Source organism: Anser anser (assembly GCF_964211835.1).
Source record: "Anser anser genome assembly, chromosome: 1".
NCBI classification, from domain to species: Eukaryota; Metazoa; Chordata; class Aves; order Anseriformes; family Anatidae; genus Anser; species Anser anser.
In genome coordinates, this window is record NC_139720.1 from 102,662,617 (window position 1) to 102,684,728 (window position 22,112).

The 22,112-nt window shown below is 40.7% G+C and overlaps 1 protein-coding gene across 8 annotated transcripts in view; it reads right to left on the reverse strand.

The window, feature by feature from the left end:
- The window catches only part of LOC310881449 (antigen WC1.1-like), a 74,043-nt gene that overhangs the window by 20,042 nt on the left and 31,889 nt on the right, over positions 1–22,112 (reverse strand). For 7 of the 8 annotated variants that reach the window (XM_083798813.1, XM_083798811.1, XM_083798810.1 and 4 more), the window contains 6 exons: positions 19,873–20,006; positions 8,767–8,923; positions 5,715–6,029; positions 3,078–3,386; positions 1,200–1,514; positions 96–407 (listed from right to left, as the gene is read on the reverse strand). In XM_083798813.1, coding sequence (XP_083654939.1) covers positions 96–407; positions 1,200–1,514; positions 3,078–3,386; positions 5,715–6,029; positions 8,767–8,836 — 1,321 coding nt within the window. In that variant the 5' untranslated portion in view covers positions 8,837–8,923; positions 19,873–20,006. The remainder of the gene's footprint in view (positions 1–95; positions 408–1,199; positions 1,515–3,077; positions 3,387–5,714; positions 6,030–8,766; positions 8,924–19,872; positions 20,007–22,112) is intronic. The other variant, XM_083798814.1, reaches the window with a different exon arrangement.

Genomic DNA, 22,112 nt, shown 5'->3' on the forward strand with positions numbered 1-22,112 from the left:
TTAAACATGGTCTGAGATACTTGACTTGGCAGAGTGAGATCAAGACTGCTTTGGTCCGAAGTTACAGAAGCTGTAAAAAGCCATTCCTGACTTACCTGAGCAAACAACAGTGGCTGTTTCTCTGGCTGAACAGGTTGGATTGCCCAAAGTCACTTGAGCACAGTCCCACAGGCAGGACTCTGTCCCTTCACAGTGAAAAACATCTCTCCATACAAATCCATTCCCATCCACAAAAAGGTCTCCTGTCTCGACTGACTTTGCATAGCCACAGTTCAGCTGACGACAGAGAACGCTAGCATCTTGCAAATTCCAGTGGGAGCGGCAGAGTCTTCCCCACGTATCTCCATGGCGGATCTCCACTCTGCCAGAGCATGTGGTGCCATTCACTAATCTGCTCCCTGGACACCCTGAATACAAGAGAAAATGAATACTAAGATGTCATAATGGTAACTGCTCATGGGCGTGATCTGAATGCGACTGTGAATTGGGACTGAGTTTTTCTTAGCACTGAGGAGTAGCAAAAATGACTCCACTAGGCCACTAGAACTTCTGTACTTACAACTAGAATTTAGTCTCCCCTACGTTGCCGAGAAAAATGACTAGAAATCAGGATCTGGTCCCCTTTGCAATTTTTAGATTTGGGGCACTAGATTTCAAATCTCTAAGTGAACCTTGATTGCTCTGACCATCCTCATTTCTGTCCCCCAGCTATACACCCTCAGGCCTTTGGTCCAATGGCTCACTTAAGCCTGGGACAGGCCTTCAGTCCTTGCTTTAACTATGTGACTGGTGTAACTGTCTCCAGCTGCTCCTGACTCTACTCTCCAGTTAGACCTTAAAGCTGATTGATTACTTTGCCTTGTCTGGCACAGACTGTGTTTTCAGTACTTTTCTTTGTCCTCTATATTCACATGCTTTGGGCTGTGCCCTGGTGGAGTGTTCCTGTGCTACCCATACCCTCTGCACCCAGCTGAACCACTCCTGTGGAGCACCCCTGCTCTTGCTGTTGCCTGGCACTAGGAGCATTTCACAGAGACCAGGCTCGTGGTGCAAGTGAAGTGCAGCCTCATCTCCTGGAAATGCGTGTAGCGGCAGGCACAAGATGGAGCTTGCCTCTGCAGACTCTCTATATTTTGGGTCCATATCTGTCTCAAAGAAGGAGTTTTTCATTTCTCCTCTTAACCTTTACTAGTGCTCACCTGAACACACCACACGAGCATCATTTCCAGCAGGGCATTCATTCTGACTTAGCACATTCACAGGACACTCTCTCAAGTGCGAGCCTTCCTTATTGCAGCTGAATGTGCCGTTCCATACAGACCCATTTCCTTTTCCAAAGGACTGTCCAGCCGGTATTGATAGGGCAATTCCACAGTCCAGATGTTGGCAGAGGGCATTGGCAGCCGGGAAATTCCACAGGTAGTCACAGAATGTTCCCCACAAGCCTCCATGAAGAAGCTCTACTCTCCCTGAACATGTGGTACTGCCATTTGCCAGCCTGTATCCACCATAGCCTGCAGGAAGAATAAAAGGACCTTAGCATTTACATTTTTCTTTTCATGCTATTGCACTGAAAATTGTAAGAGATATCTAGCTGCAAGGAACTAGAACTTTCTGTGTCCTAGGTGACTGGGGAGAATGTTAGACCAGGATTTGCATAAGCCAGCTCTGAAACAAGTCTTTATCTTCAATGTTATAGCCTGTACTACACGACTAAAAGATGTGTGCAAATTCTTGAAGATCAGTCTCTCTTCTTTTGCTGTCTCCTCCCCCACAATGCTGCTGCTACTTTGTCAAATCTTTTCTTGCAGATGGAGTCCCAGCATTGTCTTGCTTTTGGCACATGTGAGAAACAGAGTAGGAGCTACCAGTAGCACTTTCTCTCTTAGTAGTGGGTCCTCTCATGTTACTCAGTAAGCAGCAGCTGCACTGTGAAATTCTCAGCTTTCATCTGTGCCACAGCATAAGCATAAGCAACAGGCCATGTCCATCAGCAGATTCACAATAATTTAAGTGTGATATAGGTAGGACTGGGGTGTCCTACTGACAGCCCTACATTGTTCCTCTATCTTCTCACACTGTTACTACTTACTGTTGCCTCACCCTTGCATCATACTCCTAATGAGAAATGGATTTCCTCTCAGAGCTATAAATCTTGTAGGACAGAGACCGGAGCCAAGACCTGTCAGTCACAGACATCTTATCTAGGCTGTCTGGCTGCCACAACTCCCCATACAAGGGTCTAGACCACCATGGCCAGTGGGATGACATCCAAGGCAGGCTTAAAAAAGGCTGCAGCCCTTTGACTGGGAAATGGACATGAAGTGCAGTCCTTTCCAGGTTTGTTCTGTAATAGGGTATTACTAGCAGTTATGCCTCATGTTCAGTTTATCCCTTTTGATTTGTGCCTTCAGCTTGCTATGTCTAATTATCATTTTTATAGTGGGTGTCTATGTTAGCTGTACTTAAAGCCCAAGCAGTCATGACTATATGTAATTCTTAAATAATGATATCTGACAGTCACAACTAAAGACATCCAGGCCTCTGACAACCTTTTCTTTTTCTTTTTTTTTTTTTTTAAAGACATATGTTAATTACTTGTGCCTCCTATGATTTCTCAGAGGTATGTAGATGTTCCTCCTCCAATCCTATAATTAACTGAAGTGCCAGGGTTTAGCACACACACTGAACAGAAAATTATATTTTCCATGTTCCTGGCTGTCTGCTCTGGCCACCTCTCCTTTTATGCATATAAGAAAGACAAGGAAGGAATTCTTACAGAATGCACAAGCCATTCAGGAAAGGCCTCTAGTAGCATAAGAGAAAATATAGTCCTTTTGTGACCCTCCATCCCTGGTGACAAAGTGAAATGGTTAGAAAAGGATATGTTAAAGGCAGACTCTCAGTAGGGTGAAAGAGAGACTGTGGGGCTGCTCTCCTTTACTTCTGGGCCTTCCCTGAACAGCTCAGGCATGATAGAGAAGGAACCTTTAGGACCACAGAGATATGCAGAGACTCTAAAAGTGGGTTGACAAGAAGACATATAGGATACATGTAAACTGCATACAAAGTCTCACCTGAACACAGAACATGGGCATCATGAGAGCATGCCTTGCTACGATCCAACATTCTGGGACAGTGTGCAAGGTGAGTCTCATTCCCCACACAGTGGAACTCTTCTTGCCAGATCAACTCATGCCTGTTTCCAAAGTGAAATCCTCTCAAGATATCCACAGCCTGGCCACATTTTAGCTCATTACATATAACAGAGGCAGCATTGAAATCAATATGTGAATAACAGACTGTAGCCCAAGTTTCTGCTTGCTTTACTTTCAGGTGTCCTGAGCAGGCAGTGTCCCCTCCAGCCAGATGCAGTCTAGAGAAACCTTGGGGGGGGGGGGGGGGGAGGGGAAGAGGGGAAGAGAAAACAAACAAACAAACAAACAAAAAAAAAACAAAGAAATACATCCAGCATTGATTGTTCATTATACTGACCTAATTTAATCACTCTCATACATTCATGGGCAAGGCACATGGTATTCACATCTCAGAGGACCAGTGTCACTTCTAAATAGTCATTGTGGCAATTTCTGTATGCTACTGACAAGAGAAAAATGTGTGTCTCAAGATCATCTTTTCCAACCTAGATGATTCTATAATTCTATGCTTATGGGGAGCTTTAGCCTCCATGGCACCTGACTGAAAGGCAACATGGTGGAATGGAAGCAGTCCAAGAGATTTCTGGAGGGTGTCGAGGGTGACTTCTTGATTAGGCACTGGATGGGCCAATGAAGAACCACACAGCAATTCAGTAACAAGGAAGAAATAGTTGGGGTTATGGTGATATTTGACAGCCTTGGCTATAGGTGAAACCGAAATGTGGATTTCCAGATCCTGAAAGCAGTGAGGAAGAAGAGAAGCACAGTGCAAACAGAGCAAATTTCAGCTTATACGGGAAACTGGCTAGTGAAATCCCAAGATAAGCAACTCAGAAGGGCAGAAGAGCTCATGAAATCTACAAGGTCTTTAAGGACGTCTTCTTCCAAGTGTGAGGACAGTCTACCACTGTACTGAGGAAAAAGGAAAAACTGTGTATAGGAGGTAAAAGCAGGCAAGACGCAAAGGATGAATTCAGAAACATTGACTGGTCATGTAGCTATGACGTTCAGAGAGCCAAAGCTCAAATTGAGTTGATACCATAAGAGACATAAAGGAGAAAGAGAAGAGTTTCTCTCTCTGACTTTGTAATAAAAGGCTGAACAAAGAAAATACAGGCCTGCTGTTGGATGGGGTGAGTGATTTATTGATGGAGAACATAGAAAATAACGAGGTACTCAGTGCTTTCACAAGCAAGATTTCTTAGTCTGTTCTGTTTAGAGGCTCAGATCAGTGAGGAGATGAACTACCATCAGATAACTTGAGATAATTTGACCTTCCAGATCCATGGGATGGAATGGGGTGCTTTCAAGCTAGCCAGTGTTCTTGCAAGGATGCTCTCTAACAGCTTGGAAAGGTTGTGGGGATTATGTCTATAACAAGAGTAAAATGGTAAATGTTGCACTTATCTTCAGAAAAGGTTGAAAAGAATCTGGAGAGCTACAGGCTGGTCAGTCTCAGTTTGGTACCTGAGAAAAACATGGAGTGAGTCATCCTGGAGCATATATCTGGGCACAAGAAGATGAAAGAGGACAACCAGCATGGATTCACCAAGATAAACCATGGGTAAACCATGCCTGTGTGACCTGATTATTTTGTCTGATAAGAACAGTTTTTGGATGACAGTGAGAGCAGTGCATGATATTTACCTGAAAGTTAGCAAGGCCTTTGACACTATCTTGAACAATATTCTTCTGTCCAAACTAGGATGTGACAGTCTTGATGGGTGGACAAATAGATGGGTAAAAAGCTGATTAGATGGTCAGGCTCAGACTGTAAACATTAGTGGGTTGCACTCTACCTCATTAACCTGGAGGCTGGCAACAAGTGGAGTACAACAGAGTTTTTTTTTTCTGGGACCTGTTCCATTCAGTATCTTTATCAACAACCTGGAGGTGATGAAGTACACTGTTACTAAGTTGAGATAACCCCAAGAGCAAAGCTGCCATTCAGAGGAACATAGACAGATAGAGAAATGGGCTGACAAGAACCTTATAAAAATAAGAAAGGCCAAATGCAAAGTCCTAAAGTTGGTAAGGAAGAACCCCTTACAATGGTTCTTTATCCAAGGAGCAAAACCAAACGTATCTTGCAGGGAAAGGCAGCCAAGAGACACTGGGTTTCTTTGCCATAGCAGAATCCCCTGACTTGGTTTACAGGAAGATCTAGAGAAGGAGGTTGGATGTATGGCATAACAGTGTTTTCTTGCTTCTCCATCTCCCTGTTTGTTAGCTTCCTTTCCTGGCCAAAAGCAAATATAGTCCTGCTCTCAAGTTGCCTGGAGGAGTGTTAAAAAGAAATAGTGTTTCTATTTCTTTTCTGTGTAATTTTCTATGTCTATTTCTATTCTATATCATTGTTGTGCCCAGGCAAAGCAGGCATACACTTGTGGTCAGCAGAAGTCTTATGATGGTGACTTGCTTGGGTTGAGAGACCATGGAGAAAGTGTTACCTCTGCTCTGTTCACAATACTTGACTATTCAGCTAGGACTAAGGTTGACATCAGTTCCTTTGCCTCATGGAATTTTTCTATTATAAAAGGTTGTATAACTTCTTACCTGAGCATATCACTCCAACATCAAAATAATGAGGGCAGGAAAAGGCATCCCATCCTGTATGTGGGCAGTTCCAGAGAGCAGATTCATCACCACGGCAGTCAACTCGATACAACCACGTTTTTCCAGATCCCTCTCCAAAAGGAGCTCGATTAAGGGCCTGAACAGCAGATCCACATCCTACTTGCTTACAAACAACCTCAGCATCTTCTATGTTCCAGTCACCATCACACACAGTTCCCCACTCCTCTTCATGTTTTATTTCCACTCTCCCAGAGCAGGGGCCAGTTCCATTTGACAGCCTCAACTCATCATCCCCTTCATACACAGAGAAAGAGCAAGGTTATAGAAAGGACAGATACTTATCACTTATCTCTTGTAGATGGTTAATGAGATTATTATTACTTTTAAATTACACTTAAATCAGACTTATTAGGATCACATTTCTAAATAGTCCCATTTAATTTTGTTTGTTTGTTTGTTTGTTTTTAGTGAGTTTACAAGTCTGAGCTATCCAAACTGCTAAAATTTAAGTTATTCCTAATGACAGGCAGGATTTCTCTCCTCCTGACCTGTCAGAAATGGGAAATGCTAAGCAATGCCCTGCTGTGTGACTCACAAAGGCTTCAGTAGCAGCTTCTAATTTCTTTTTGTTGTTCTACCATCATGATATCCAATTGAAAATGCTCACTGGGCACTGGTTTCTTCATTCGCATGTTCAATATGTTGTGAAGAAGCAATTTCTGTCATCCGTCTCAACTTCTTCCTCTCAGACAAACTACTATTTGCAAATAAGTGTCCCCAAACTCTTTAGTCTTCCCCTCCTCCCCTGCCGTAACCATTGGGTCCCCTACTCAATGGTATGTTGCAAGAGAAGAGGATGTCTCATAATGTCTCATGAGTATGTCATCAAGGGCTGATGATCTATTTTAGGAGATGCAGCGGGATAAGCAGAGATGGACAGGTAGGTCTTCATCTTGTTCCTCATACCCCACCATCTCTTGGGCTGGGACTGATTCCCCCCAGTCTCTGCTCTGCTGTATTCTCAGTGCCTGCTGCTCTATGGACCTCTGCTTCCAGGCCTCTCTCTTTCAACTAATATGGTAATTCCACTAATATTTCAGTCCTTTTACAAGTGGAACCACAAAATAACACTACCTCTGTGATGATATTGCCAGACTCCTCCACAGTTTCCTGCCTATCATTTAGATTCAGAAACACAAAAAGTTTAAGGGAGATTATTCAAGTGACTGACAAATAGTAACATCTAAAAACTGTTTTTATGCTGTCGTCTTTTCTCAAATTTCCTGAGTAAAATCTATCAAATACATAACACAAGCACCTAAGAACTGCTAAAACCCTTTGTACTTGTGGAATATTGTCTCAGAGGTAGTATAATTTTTTTGTAGTTAAGCTTTAAACAGCCTCACGAAAGATGTTCTGGAGATCAACTTACAATTTATTTGAAGAATATAGTCCCCCAAAAGCTTTTTACACTTTAAAAATGTATACATTTTATAGAGAAATCATTTCTAAGATAAGTTAAACTCATAATACATTATTAAAGGAACCAGATAACCTATTTCCTTTAGCCACATCTGGGACTAAAACAGACAGCTCCTCACTTGACTGACCTTCTCTTGAATTTTTAAATAATACAACATGTTGTGTTTTCAGCACATGACAGAATGCAAGGCTGGATGCAGAGGAAAAGCTAGGCATAAAGCAGCCAACAGATTTTATTCTTCCCTAATTAAAACTGCCATTTACTGTAATCAATCTCATGTCATTTTCTGATACCTACAGACATACACTTTTGTGTTTCCTTACACTCTATAGCATATTCCACAAAGACCTTCATTAAATTCAGTGGTACTAGTCACAGGATGTGGTTCTGCTCAGAAAAGAAGGCATCGCATTTGTGCTTGCTCCACCTGAAGACCTGGGCACCTTCATCAGCCAGGGATGAGGAAGAGGCGTGCGCCCTGTACTCAGACCCTATGTGGAGGCTGTCTTGATCTCAGGATGCCAGCTCACGCCTTGATGTCTGTGCCTCTCACTCTATATCCTTCCTGGGGACCAGCAGAGGGCTGTAATAGCATGGAGAGTAAGTAAGTATGTAAGTACAGCCAGAGCCAGAGTAAATCATGGATCGTAGGTGTTGATGGGGATGTCAAGGTAAAGCTACTCGTCTGCATTGCTAGTGAGTCACTCTGCTACTGTTCCCTGTTACTAAAAAAAAAGTTGGCAGAAAACTCACTCTCCTTTGTATAGTACTGCTGAGTTCACACTCAAACACTGCTACAGAGATGACTAAATATAAATATTTAATATTTTTGTTCATACTCCTTTACACAGCAAGTCTCATGCCTCTTCTTCCCATCCATTTGCATCCACACAACTGGTGGAAACCTAAAAGACTAGGGGCCTGCAATGGTAAATGAAGGATCAACTATGCGGTCTTATTTTCATTATAGAGAGATGCAACCCCCAGTCACAATGCCATAATACCACCTCCATGTGTACAGAAACAAAAATGGGGACCCCAAAATCTGGTTCTCATTGTCAGTTTCAAACATCTGCACATAGCTCTACAACAGCAGAGAGACAAATAGTGGTAAACTTCAGATACACAGGAACAACTGAGAGGATGATATCTTACCCAGTCAAACTCCACAGGACCCACAGAGCACAGCAACATCATTTTAAATGGGATTGAATAAAGACACAGAGTTATTCACTCCGTCAGAGCTCAACAGGGAAGGCAGGACAGTAGTAAAAATACAAAGCTGGTTTCCATTACAGCTTGACTTTTCACTGAATATGGACTCGAAGTCTGGCGAGAATGTCTGGTCACCGATGTCTCAGTAAAATAATGAGACTGGCTTATCCTTCTTTCTCCCAGGATCAGGAAAGAGATTGAATCAAAGAGAACTTCATTTAAACACCTTCTTGACACTTTGTCTTATAGGCTAATGGAGTAACAACCCATTTATACTGAATATACATCCTCTTCTTAGCTCAGTGACTAATGAAGAATAAAGTACATACTTACCCAGGGAAACCTGAATGGAGAGGAGTAGGAGCCACAACACTGGAGTAGAAAGATGCCCCATTGTTGCCATCCTTATTGCAGCCAGATGAAACTTCACTCTCTGTTAGGCGTTGCAAAGACGAAACTCTCTTCATGGGTTTCTCTGCCTCACAAATGACTACAAAGGAGGAAATATATAGATTCACATCCTAGCATGTGCTATAAGAAGGAACCAATAGAAATATTGTTCACCTTTTTAGACATTATCAACATATTAATCTCAAATCTGAAAGAACCAAAACCTCCAATAAAATTTGAAAATTGTACCTGTGACCATATTTGAGGGATGTTTGCGTTTCTGATGTCATCATCGGTGCCGTATTTTTTTCATTATGGGTTTGACATTCATGGTACAGGCAGAGCAATAAGTAAAACGGTTATTTCTCACCCAATAGAGCATTGTGAAAATGCAGAACATTGGTCACTTTGTGAATCATTTTGGAAAGTAAAAAGGGAAGGAAAATTAATAAATTTGCAACTCATTAACCTCATTGGGAGCAATTGTACTCTCATGATATAATCCACACAAGTGGAGTTTATCACTGGCGGTAGTTTTGTAAGTAACAAATGACACCCACTCTGTCTTTGAGGCAAGGGCTCTTCAAGTGTTTCTTTATCTGGTCAAGACTTGAGAACTATATGGTCAGAAGTTCTTGAAAAACCATCTTCCTTAGTATACAAATTGTAGGACTTCCTGTATTTTCTGCTGAGTTTCTTTTTGTTATTTATGACCATTTCTGGTAGTTCCGCCTACTCTCTCTTTCACTCAATTTATAGCATATATATATATATAAGTAAAAGTAAACAATGAATTTAGGGAATAAAAGCTGCTTCTAATTTTATCTCTGGCTACTTGGCATATTCTTGGAAACTGGAACAAGTTGCACTGTTCTGTCTGTTTGCACCAATGTGAACACAGTTTATGACGCTGATACACATGTGGTTGTTACCTGATAGAATCTATCTGATGTTCATCCCGAATCTCAGGTTTAATGACATCCAAGCTGTTAGGTCCTTAGTGCACCAGGAAGCTCTGCAACCTCTTACCTTTCTAATGGGGGTTTGGCTGTGTGTGTTCAAGGTCAGTATAACCTTGCTGCAGTGTAACCTTAGGTCAGACTGCTGTAGCAAGAACTGTGTGAGGAAAAGCAGAGGAAAGCCTGGACAGAGGCTGCCCATTCTTTGCTCAGGAGCTGATCAGGAGCTCAGACAGTTGCCTGTGGTCTCTGCAAGAGATATATGGCAGCCAAGCTTGGGTCTGGCCATTACTTTTGCTGATACTGACCTTGATCTGCTGGCTTGTCTCTATGCCTTGATCTTGGACCTACAGTATTAACTGTGATCTTGTGCAGCCACATAGACTGTTGACTTAAGCTGGCTATAATCAGAGGACCTACTACTCTGCCTACTCTGCTTTTCTTGTTCAGATACCATGGAACTGTACTCCTTGATGATGAGGATACTGACTTACAGAATCATAGAAAAACTTGGGTTGGAAGGGATCTTAAAGATCATCTAGTTCCAACCCCCCTTTCATCTAATTCCAACCCAACCCACTAGATCAGGTTGCCCAGGGCCTCATCCAACCTGGGCCTGAACACCGCCAGGCATGGAACATCCACTACTTCTCTGGGCAACCTGTTCCAGTGCCTCACCACCCTCTTCTGTCAAGCTCAGCTTCTAGCTGACCTTCCCTTGCAGAGCAATCTGCTTCTGCTGCTCTCTGTTACAGATCTCTGAAGAACAGAAAGTCACTGACAGTCTATTGGAAATCAGGTCAGGGTTAGGAAAAAAAAACACACTACTGGCATATTAATGAGAGGTAGACAACTTATTCATTATAATGTCTGTTCCTGTACTAAGGTTCATTGGCTTCTCTTAGAACTCTTTTCCTTACTGATTAGTGGCCATGAACAGAATTCTCATTAATATTTGAAACCCTCTAAGAGTGAGATCTGTTCCTCAGCATGCGAGCTCTTCATGACCAGAGTATGACTCCTGGGCATTACAACCAATTAACCATGTACATTCCAGTGACCATGAATGTTAGAACTCTAGACGTCTTAGCTACAGAGGAGCTGGTGCTGTCCTGTTCTCTTCCCCATTGCAGAAAGAGATATCATCAGGATCACTGATCAAGTAGGTTGGGACTGGTAGCATGAATTCCCTGTGCACACATGCACAGCGGGCACGAGGTTTACCTGAAAACCACAGTCCCCATGATACCTTTAAAAGGTCCTCAATATATCTGTTGACACCAGGATGTTCTTCTAGTCAAATGACCAAGAGAAGACATTTATTTAAGGACAAGATCAGTGGCAACATGACACCATGTTTGTCATCCAGCCTTATGTACCTAGTAGAATTTATAAAGGACCTCAAGGGTGTCTTCTCACTTGACCTGGACATGACATATTTCTTTATGGAAAAGTAATCTATAGGTTACTTTTACACAACCCGTCATTACTGTTGGTGTTCTCTGTCTGGATGGAGTGGCATTCTGCAGTACCACTGATGGGAGTAGTTACAGGGCTAGCCTGACTATACTGAGAAAATAATGTTATAAAATGGCTGCTAAACACTGACAGAAGAAAATAACTGCCAGCCTGGGAACTCAGCCTGGTAACTTGGCCTTTGACCTCAAAACTTGGCTTGGGAACCAGGGACATCTTTGTGGCACCTTAAGAACTGGAGACATTCTGAAGATACCATTGATAAAACAAGAAGCTGAGGAACAATGTATCATCTGAAAAAGTGGGCACTTCAGAGAAACTTATCATCTGTTTCGTTGCAGATGGGGTGTGAGACAGAGGCTGTATGGTGCTTAGTTAACCATTACTGTTAAACCATCACACTGCCAAGTAGATGTTTCAAGATATACTGATGCCCAAGCAGCACTCTTGGCTGTATCACAGTTTAATGACAAACAGAGCTGCCAGTTCATTGTGTATGCTTCCTACACTGGCACAGTATACTGGAAGCTAGGCCAGCTCCATAATTAATGCTCTATACTGTATCTCAGCTGCTAAGTTATGCACCAGGAATGCTTGTCATCTACATTCCTTATATCAGGGCTTCTGTGGCCAGATGTGCACCTTCATGGTAAACATGGTAAAGTATACAACGAAATAACCAGAAATGAACAGTATACTTCACAGCATATGGAACTTTTTGTTGTTTTCATAAAGGCAAAATAAGGTGGCTTATCTCATGTTGAGGAAACCAACTTCTGGAGGACCTTAAGCCAGGTGAGAGAGATCAGCTCTGCTATTATCCTATTTATGAGACATGTAAAAATACTAGCATGAATGAGTGCTGTCCTTTCTAAGAGCACAACATTTGCAAAACAAACTTCACTACATGGCATCATGGTGCAAGAAAAAGGGAAGAGTGGAATTAGTAATACTGTTGCTAAAGTGCAGTTGGAAAATATCTCCAGGCACAGCAGAAAATCCTGCACTTTAATGGAAAATCTAGAACGTTGTTAGAAGAAAGACTTTTTTTGCCTATTCTCTTAAAGAGAAAAAAAACAAAACACAAAAAACAAACACACAATGATGGCTAAACATCCATTAAAATTTTCTGAAAACACATAAGAACCTCTGGACCTTCATTTGGTGGTCACAAAACATAAAACATCACCGCTAAGAATATCTAAGTCTTTTCTGTCTTCTGTGCATAGCTCACTTTTGTGGACAAACACCTCTTCTCTGACAGATGGTTGAAATACAAACGAGAGCCAACATCAGGGTAGCAATACAGGAAGTGCTAGGGAGCAGCTCTGAAAATGTGTGTATGTGTGTGTTACAAGATATGTGTAAGTTAAACTGGAGAGATTTGTATTATTACATTTATTTGATGTGATTATCTCAGAGCTTGTCCCTAATGTTTCCTATAATCAATGGAAAACAAAAGAAATACTGTATACTTTCAGGAAATCAGCAAACACACAAACATGTAGTTCCAGAAAGACTTTTCTCAGGTAGCTACTTACAACATTATCAGTTCTATACAAGATTTAATCTTCTAAAAGCCAGCACTTCACTGTAGAGCCACAGTAAATACCTCTTACTCTGACTTGCTTTCTTACACACAAATACATCCAGCAAGACCAGAGAAAAGAAAAAGTGGTTTCCCCTAGCTGCTTTCCCCTGGCCCCAACTGATCACTTCCCTTCAGGAAATGCAATTCTTATTCTCACTACCAACTTTGCAACTACGTTTGCAACTTCAGTTGAAATTAAACAAGGACTACAAAAAAGCATTTACAGAAAACTTTGAAAGCTCTGTAATTCTTTTCCTGATAATTTCTGTGGAACATATAGCTGGTTTCACATTTGACATCATATTACCATAGGTAGTGACTGATGACCAATATTCATTAATAGGAAGAGAAAGCATTCAGGGCTGGAAGGACGGGGAGGACCAAGCAGACACTGTCAAACCTTCCCTAAAACCCCACTGCAATGTCAGCCTAGGAAGGGAACAGGATCTGTGATGCTATAGAAGACATGCTGTAATGATGTAAATTACTGGGATACCAGAGCCTTATTGTTAGATATCCAAGCACATGTTGTAAATTCACAGTAGAAATTAGTCAATCAGTTCAAGAGGTCTCTATTATCAATGCGACCACAGAAATCTGGTCACTTGGCACACTCCTGGCCATCCCCATTAACAGCTTTGCTCAACTTGTTTTCAGTGACTTAGATTACTAAATTATGCTTCTGACGAATGCTCTGAAAGACATGATTTGGGTCACTACCACCCCTAATACATTCCTCAACATATTCTGGGAGGTTGTGTGGGACAGCTTCACCCATCACAGTTTTTGTCACAGCCTGCTACATGAGTTCCCTGAAAGATGTGATTTCCCTCACAGTTGTCTGTAAAATAGTCTCTTAATTACTCTAGGATTTATCTTGGGGTAGCCTGATCAATGTGTATTTTTTTGACAACCAGTTCTGAAACAGTATACTTTAGGGTCACCTGTGACAAAAAATAGGGTCACACAAGGTCATTGCCAACAGCCCACATGAATACCTTGCATTTTGTGCCAGTTGTGTTGAAAATCCTTTCAACCAAGGACATGGCAGGTAGCTTCCCCATGGATTCTGCAGGTACTTTAAGGCCGGCAGGGTTAAAACAGTCTCAGCTACACAGCCTTACTATGTTATTGTATTGAACATGTTGTCGTGGCACTCAGTGATCTGTGAAAGTGATAGGAATTTATTTAGATATGTACTATAAGCAATGAAGCTTCTTGCCAGCTTGCGAAACCAAAACACAACTCAGCAGCACCATTGACCATACTAAGACAAGACAAAAGGTGTATAATGCCCATGGGGCCAAGCAAGACTACGTGGAGGTACAACAGTAACTCTGACCCTGCAACTGCCCTTCCTTAGGAACGATACTGTAAGACACAGGTCACCAGATATGCATAAATCTACAGACTCCTTAGAACGAATCTTCCAGCAGCTCTGGAGTCTTCTGCTCTTAGAGTGTTCTCCTACCAGGCACAATAGGCAAGTGTAAAGTGCTGTGCAAAGAAAGGGGATAGTACAGCAGTCTCTGGTTTTACTTTTAAGTGGTTACATTATAAAAAGCTTGTCTCCACCCACTCAGAGGAGTGCAGAGCGGCAATGGCTGGTGTAGGACCCTTACTAATACCCTAGCTGTGCTCCTCCCATGACCACTAGAGGAGAGTCCTTAAAATTATATGTGTAAGGGGGTCTGTACTAGCAAAATAAAGCAGATCTACAGGCCTTGAGAAGATTTGTGGTGGTTTTACTCAGGTGGGCAGCTGAGCTCCACCACAACTGCTCTCTCATTCCTCATCCTCAAAGGGAAAGAGGGAGAAAATACAATGCAAAGGGCTTAAGGGTTGAGGTAAGGACAGGGAGCTTGCTCAACAATTATTGTGACTGGCAAAACAGACTCAGATTAGTTTTAGATTTAGGGAGATTAGTAAAATATATTGCCTATTACTAACAAGCTAGAGAAGTGAGAAACAAAGGAAAGAAACCAAAAACACCTTCACTCCATCCACCCTCTTCCACCTCCTCCCCCCGAGTGGCGCAGGGGAGTGGGGGAGTAGGGATTGTGGTCAGTCTATAGCACTTTGCCGCCACTCCTTCACAGTCTCTTCCCCTGCTCCATGTGGTGTCTCTCCCACGGGATGTCGTCCTTCCTGAACTGATCCTATGTGGGCTTCTCACAGGCAGCAGCTCTTCAAGAACTGCTCCTGATATCAGTTTGTACCACAGGGTCCATCCACCAGGGGCAAACTGCTCCAACATGGGTCCCCCATGGGTGGCAACTCCCCCCAGAACCACTGCTCCTGCGTGGGCTCCTCCACAGGCTGCAGCATGGAACCCTGCTCTACCGTGGTACACCATGGGCTGCAGGGGGACAGCCTTCTCCACCATGGTCCTCTCCACGGGCTGCAGGAGAGGCTGCACTTCTGCTCCAGCACCTGGAGCACCTCCTCCCCTTCCTTCTTCACCGACCTTGGTGTCTGCAGGGCTGGTTCTCACTCCTCACTCTCCCAACTGCTGTGGTTGCAGTAGTTTTTATTATTATTATTATTTTTCCTCCTTCCTTTCTTAAATATGCTCTCACAGAGCTGCAAACATCATCACTTTTTGGCTCAGCTCTGGCCAGCGGTGGGCCCCATATCTAAATGGGGCAGCTTCTGGATTCTTCTCACAGAAGCCACCCCTACGCCCCCCCTCCCCCGCTACCAAAACCTTGCCATGTAAACCCACTACAAACTCAGATGGTCAGATGTCAGCAGCTGGGGGGACTTGGGAATTCAAGGACCAGCAACTGGACAGACTGCATGTCTAAGTCCAGCCACTGGAGGTACCCATACTGTATGTATACATTTCACAATCTTCAACCTGGTAAGCCAAAGAGGGGCACAGAATGAGGCCGTTGGTGCTGTTCATGCTTACATAAGTGCTGGATGTTTCTGTCTGTGATATTCTGTGGCCAGCTGTGTGTATGTATGTATGTGTATTGTATACATGTGTTTGTTCTTGTGACTACTGGAATACATGCTCAGCCTCACTACTAGTTGGACCCACAGTGCTGCTGTGGCTATCTTGCTTCTATTGGGGTCCCAGATTTGGAAACACCCTAATTTCAGGAACAGCACACAACTATATTTCGAGATATATTCTATTGATTTTTCCTTTTAGGTCATGATTATATCTTTACTTTCGCTTTTATTCTTAGAATCTTCCTGTCACCTCAGTCTTCTGAGGTCAATTTCTGAAGAAATTTCAGATTTTTTCATTATTTCTAGGTTTTTGTTTGTTTTCCATATTTTTCCCCTTCCATCCTTCGTTTCTTCTTTACTGCTCTAATACTGTTGTGTGGCATTGTTCAGATCTGATTCAAATGTCCACATTCTTGTGATCCCCAGTCCTGGTCTTCTTTACCTAACATTAAATTCTGATCTGTTATTTTACCTTGTGCTCTTCTACCTTTCCCTGTATATCAGACTTAATCTGTATATCTGTGCTATTTTCCAATACTTCCAGTTTCTCAGTTTCTTAGAATTGGCATGTTTCTTCTCCTTTTTTTCTTTTAAATTTTATAACTTTTTTTTCTTTTTTCTTTTTGATGGTGAAGATACTTTTGAAGGGAAAGTTCCACATCTATCTAGATAGTCTACAGAAACAAGTATGCTGTTCCTTTAAGAAAGTGGGAAAACTGTCTTGGGCTGGTGGAGCGAAGTTAGCATGCATCAACTGTACAAAGGAGGATCCTATTGGAAGTGGCTAAATTGAGGATGACGGTAAATTGGCTATATGAAATATATCATAGAACAGGATGATTTCATTAGTAGAATTATATTTTTTCCTCATTAATGGTTCAAGCGAGGAGAGAAAAATGTCATAATCAGATCACATTTTGCTAGTTAAACTGCTATCCATAGGATCAAGCTGCTATTATAATAGCAGATAACTATTCACACAATATGTTCAATTATTGCCTGGCACACAGACATTCAATAATAGTTAACTGTTTACAGCAGGATCTGAGAAACTCATCCCAGAAGCAGAGGGTTGCTGTACCAGAAGGTTCTAACTGATCCTCAGAAAGGCTTCTGAGGGTATATTTTTCAACAGGTGTGTATATAATTTTTATCTTTGTACATAGCAGTCACTGCATCCTAGGACTATGATATACAACACACTGTTGAGACTATTATGTGCTGGGTGACTGTCTAATCTGTCTGATTCTTGATGTTCTTCTGACTTAGTCTATTCTTGTGGATCCACAAGACTGCTAGTCTCCACATCTTATGTATTCTTGGGAGACCATTACCTTCACTACCTTTCAGCACCTACCTCTCCTTTCTTTGACTTTCTTATTTCTGGTTACTGTTTCTCCCTTCACAGACATAGGCGCAGCTCATTCACACAAATTTGCCTAGTAGGATCTTTTATGACAGAAATGCAGTATCTAAGCAGAGGCATAAGCCAGCATGTGTCCCATAAGGTGCCCCCCTATCCCAAGATTTGCAAAAGTAATCCTTAGCTTCGACTCCTCTGGACACAATTCTCTTGTATTTATGTGAAATTTATACCAGTGATATGGTACAGTAAAACTTAGAGTTGCAATATATACCACTTACTGCAACATAACTAGGAGGTAAATAGCTCCTGTCTGATTTTTTTGATACCCTCTACCACATGCTGACACAGTTTTCTCCACAAATAACATGAACTGTATCACTCTAGAGCTATTTTCCACACTTTGGACTCCAGGCGTGCACAGTTTTCCAATTAAAATTGACAGAGCATGGCAGATTTTTGTAATTTTTCAGTCTCCACCCAGTAAAGCCAGGCAGCGTTCCTGTGACTGTCGCCTTGCAGCTGCTTTTGTTGCCCCTTGGCTGCCTACCCTCACCAGCCTATCCAGCATGCTATAGGTAGGCAGGTGAAGGGCCTACTGCCCCAACACTATGGCAATTTCTGCTCTATAGTGTTCAGAAAAAGCCACTGTATTCTCTGCTTACTAGACAATGGCTTCTGGAAAGATTTCAAATCATTAGGCGTACAGGTGAAAAAAAAAAAAAAAAAAACGAAAACTCTTAGGTATTTGTCCTGTAGCGTTATTAAATGGATTTAATCAGAATACAGAACCTTTTGTACAGAAGGCTGTACAAATTTATAAAAACCTACAGGTCTTAAGGCCTTCAGGCCCGTACATCTGTGAAAGTGAGTGAGGAGGATAAACATATATAAAGTCATATCCTGTGGTGCAAAATTTGTACAAGCTGTTACAAATCTTGTTTTGGGGCTATAAAAGTATACACATCTTTGAACTGCTGTTATCTTTAAACTAAAGATAAATTTCTTTATAAAAGATGGAGCTAATATATGTAATGCTAAGGTAAAGATGGGGAGGGAGTGGGTCTGAAGGAAAATGAGCAGTTAGGAAGGAAACCACCTTCTTCCTTACTCAGGTTGTGCTGGAGGAATTTAGAGTTTCAGAGAAATTAAATGTATCCTGTGGTTAAGTTAAACCTGAACTTTGAGAAAGATTAATCTCTGTATCTCAAACTGACAATGGTTTAAGCAAACATCTAAAATGAAGCTATCTGGAATCATTTGCCTTTGTAAATTCTTGTGAATGTATTTTTCAAAAACTTCCAAAAGTTAGTCACACATTTGCTGCTCTCTGGTGGACCCAAATTCTTTTGGAGTAATGGCAATCAAATTTTATAATAAAAGTATGTATCTAAAAACAATGATTTAAGGAAAGCATATTTTAAAGAAACACATAGATTTGACAAAATTTGTTTTTAGGGACTGCTCAAGTACAAGCCAATGTGCTATGTTTTGTAAGCCATGTTATAATGTCATTCAGTTCAAGAATAAACCACATTTTGATTTTATGATATATGAAGTATTTGTCCCCAAGAGTTAAAAAACAAATTGAAATTAAAGTTTTATTTTATTTTTTTATTTTTTTTTTAATTTTGTTTCTCTTTTGGATTGTGGTCTAAGGCAGATGTTTTCTGTGAACTTTCTCTGAGATATTTTATTTTATACATGGAAACTTTGGTGGTTTCTTTTTGTAGCTGTTATTAAATGTCAGGATCTCAGTTCTGAGGATCAAATGATTCGAATTCCAAAAGGAAGGAGGTGATATATACATGCTTGTGTTTGTCCCTCTTTACAAGTTTTTCTTTTGTCTGAACATTTAAACCTTTCATTACTGATTTTGAAGGCACAGATAAAAAACAGTGGATAAGGTGTCTCTGGTAGCTGGCTTCCAGATCTTCAGACTCTTCAGTATCTGGATCCAAAACTTCTTGTGCTACTGACAAGCTAGTCCAGCTTGAATTTTGCTGACAAACCACACACACAAGAGGAAATAGAGAGCATACTTACATGAAAATAGTTAGAGTTTAATAAGGAAACAAGACAGCCTGTAGTGATCAGGTGCAAGGATTGGCCAGACTAATTCAATACTAATGTACAACTGCCTTTTTTATATTCCACTTCCCCCATTTTTCTATTTCCCTCCACGATCCACCCCAATCCCTGTAAGCAACCCATAATTCATCCTGTACCCCTCAAAATTGCATTGCTCTATCCCCAAATTCTCCTCTTCCCCCAAGCACCCCATTTTAACTGCTTTACGTTTTTATGCAATAGTCTGCCTTAGTTTGTATTGTTTCCAAAGAGAATTGAATCACCAATGAGTACTTTACAACAGCAGCAATTACTAAATTATTCACCTTCAGTGGTTTTAGGAGTAGCTGATTCAGAGTGATTAGTTTGTCTGAGTTCCTAATTTGTCACTGTTTTTCCTATTGATTTCTGCTTATTTGCACAGCTGTTAGCAGATATCCTTAAACAGATTTTTGTTTAGTAATCTGAAGTATATGTATCCTATGAACTTAGTTGTCTCAGGAATCTTGACCACTGAAAAGTTTTTTTTTTTTTAATAGTCCTGAAATTTACTATTTATAGTGTGGGAACTCTGAATATGTACTGGAGCATACACTTCAGAACTTCTAGAATGTTATTAGGAAACGTACCAACAAATCCTTGAAAGAAACATTCACTTCTTGGGTAGATCTCAGTTTGACTTATGACCCTCCATAAAGAAGCAAAGAGGTTGAGAGGAGAAAGAAACTATGGCCACCTCAATCAGCATCTGTGTGGTGCCACACTAAAAAAAAAAAAAAAAAAAAAAAAAATCCAAGTTAGGCCACAAAACACCCCTAAGTATGAGAAACTATCAGTAAAGGCACAACTGCTTGTTGTTATCAAAGCCAAAATACTACAGTGTACCTCCTGGGGATGCAATGTAGTTGGCTGTGTCCTAAAATGTCAGGGAAAGGGTGGTGCCTCATGTATGCAAATTTCCTTCTGAAGGATCAGTGATATTTGCTGTGGTGGTTTTACCTTGCTAGGCAGCTGAACTCCACCAGAATAATAAAAATGCATGAGCGACAAACATTAAATAAGGGTCATAAACAATGATTTGCCATGTATTCATCATGGTATCTTAAGGGAAACTCTAGAAAACACCTTTTAAAAATGAGCCTTGGAATTAAAATACATTATTGCATGAGATTTTTAAAATCTTGGACTTCATGACTTTATGACCCCTTACAAATATACTGATTTTCCAGTTCCTGCTAGCCTCTGTCATTTCTACAGAGTCAGTCTGAGCTTTCATATTTGTATATCAACCACCTCTCTTCTGGTTTCTTCAGAGATACTAACAAATCTTTTCTTTCAAATTATCTAACTGATTGACATAATATAGTTAAAGCAATTATTACTAGCCCTTACTGATGTGATATTTGATTTTTCATTTCTACCCCTGTAAAACACTTTATTTATTTACTTCAGTTATATTTTTTGCCATAAGGAATATATAAGTCATAATCTAGAAGGATATTTTATCTGCTTAATGAGGTAAGTTTCATGAAGCCCAATTCAGGCTAAAAAAAAAAAAAAGGAAAAAAATAGATAGAAAGATGTTAAGAAGCAGAAGTTGATGAATTTAGTTGTCTTTGTGGGAGTAATCACTTAAAGAGAGACACTGAAAAATATGAGGTATTTTTATATAATATACCACATATATATACTATATATATTTATGTATTTTCTACACACTCTCTTAAAATTATTTACCAGTTTTCACATATTTACTATATGTGTACAAGCATTAAGAAAATTAAAATCAGGATAATATTACCGCTCTTAAGATAAAGTGCCCAGAACTCTGTGAAAGCCTCAGAGATACAAGAGGATTTTCCACTTCTCTTCACTCAATAAAGAGTACTTTGATTTTAAAAGTCCAATCAGTAATCACAAAGATGCAAACTACAGTGCATAGCTGTTTGCATATCCTCTTTTCATAATTTAACTCTTTCTATGGTCAATCTGTGTATCACATTTCTGCAACACGCACCCAGAAAGAATAGGCAATAAAAAAATTGCAAGCTGTGCCAGTTAATTTGTATCTGTTTTGTAGCTGGTGGCTGGACAGTCTGCAAAGAATTGAGTATTTTACACCTAGAGTAGAACAGACCTTGCTAATATCAACATCCAAGGCTCTTGGCAGTTGTAAGAACTTGATTTGGTAGTGCAAAGTGATAGGATCCCCACAGGGAAGCAGTAATCCATGTACAAACAAGGAATACCTAGGGTTGTTTTATTGAAAAATATAGGCCAAAAGTGTATAACTAAGACATGAATATGACATCACATTCCCAGGAAGACATTTGAGTGTCTACATGTTGTATTGTATCTTTTTTTTTTTTTTCCAAATACTACCGGATATTAGTCCCATAAATATTTCATGTAAAACTGATAATTTATCAATAGAAAGGGTCTGGAAACAAGGACTCTTCTCTCCTAGACACTTTATATTAAATGGTAGTCATGTTCTTTGTCCAATTAGTACTACACTATGAAACATCTCCACTAAATGAATTGAGAGAACTTCCTCCTCAGCCAACCCCCTCAATGCATAGTAAACATCCTGAAGTTAAGAAAATCCTCAGAATGCTTGTTTGCCTGTTATCAGGTTGAAGAGAACATTAAACCTGCTCCTCTTCCTTGAAGAAGTATTCTAGACAATAGACTAAGAAAGGGAGGAGAAGCACGTTCCTCTCCTACTAACTCTTAATGAAAATAAGTCAGTTGTGATTCAGTCTTTGGAGCTGATCAACTCCATTGGTTTATGCTAGCTATGGGCAGGATAAACATAATGCATGAAGAAGGTGTATGCTGCCTTACCTAGGTTTTATTTTATCTTCTC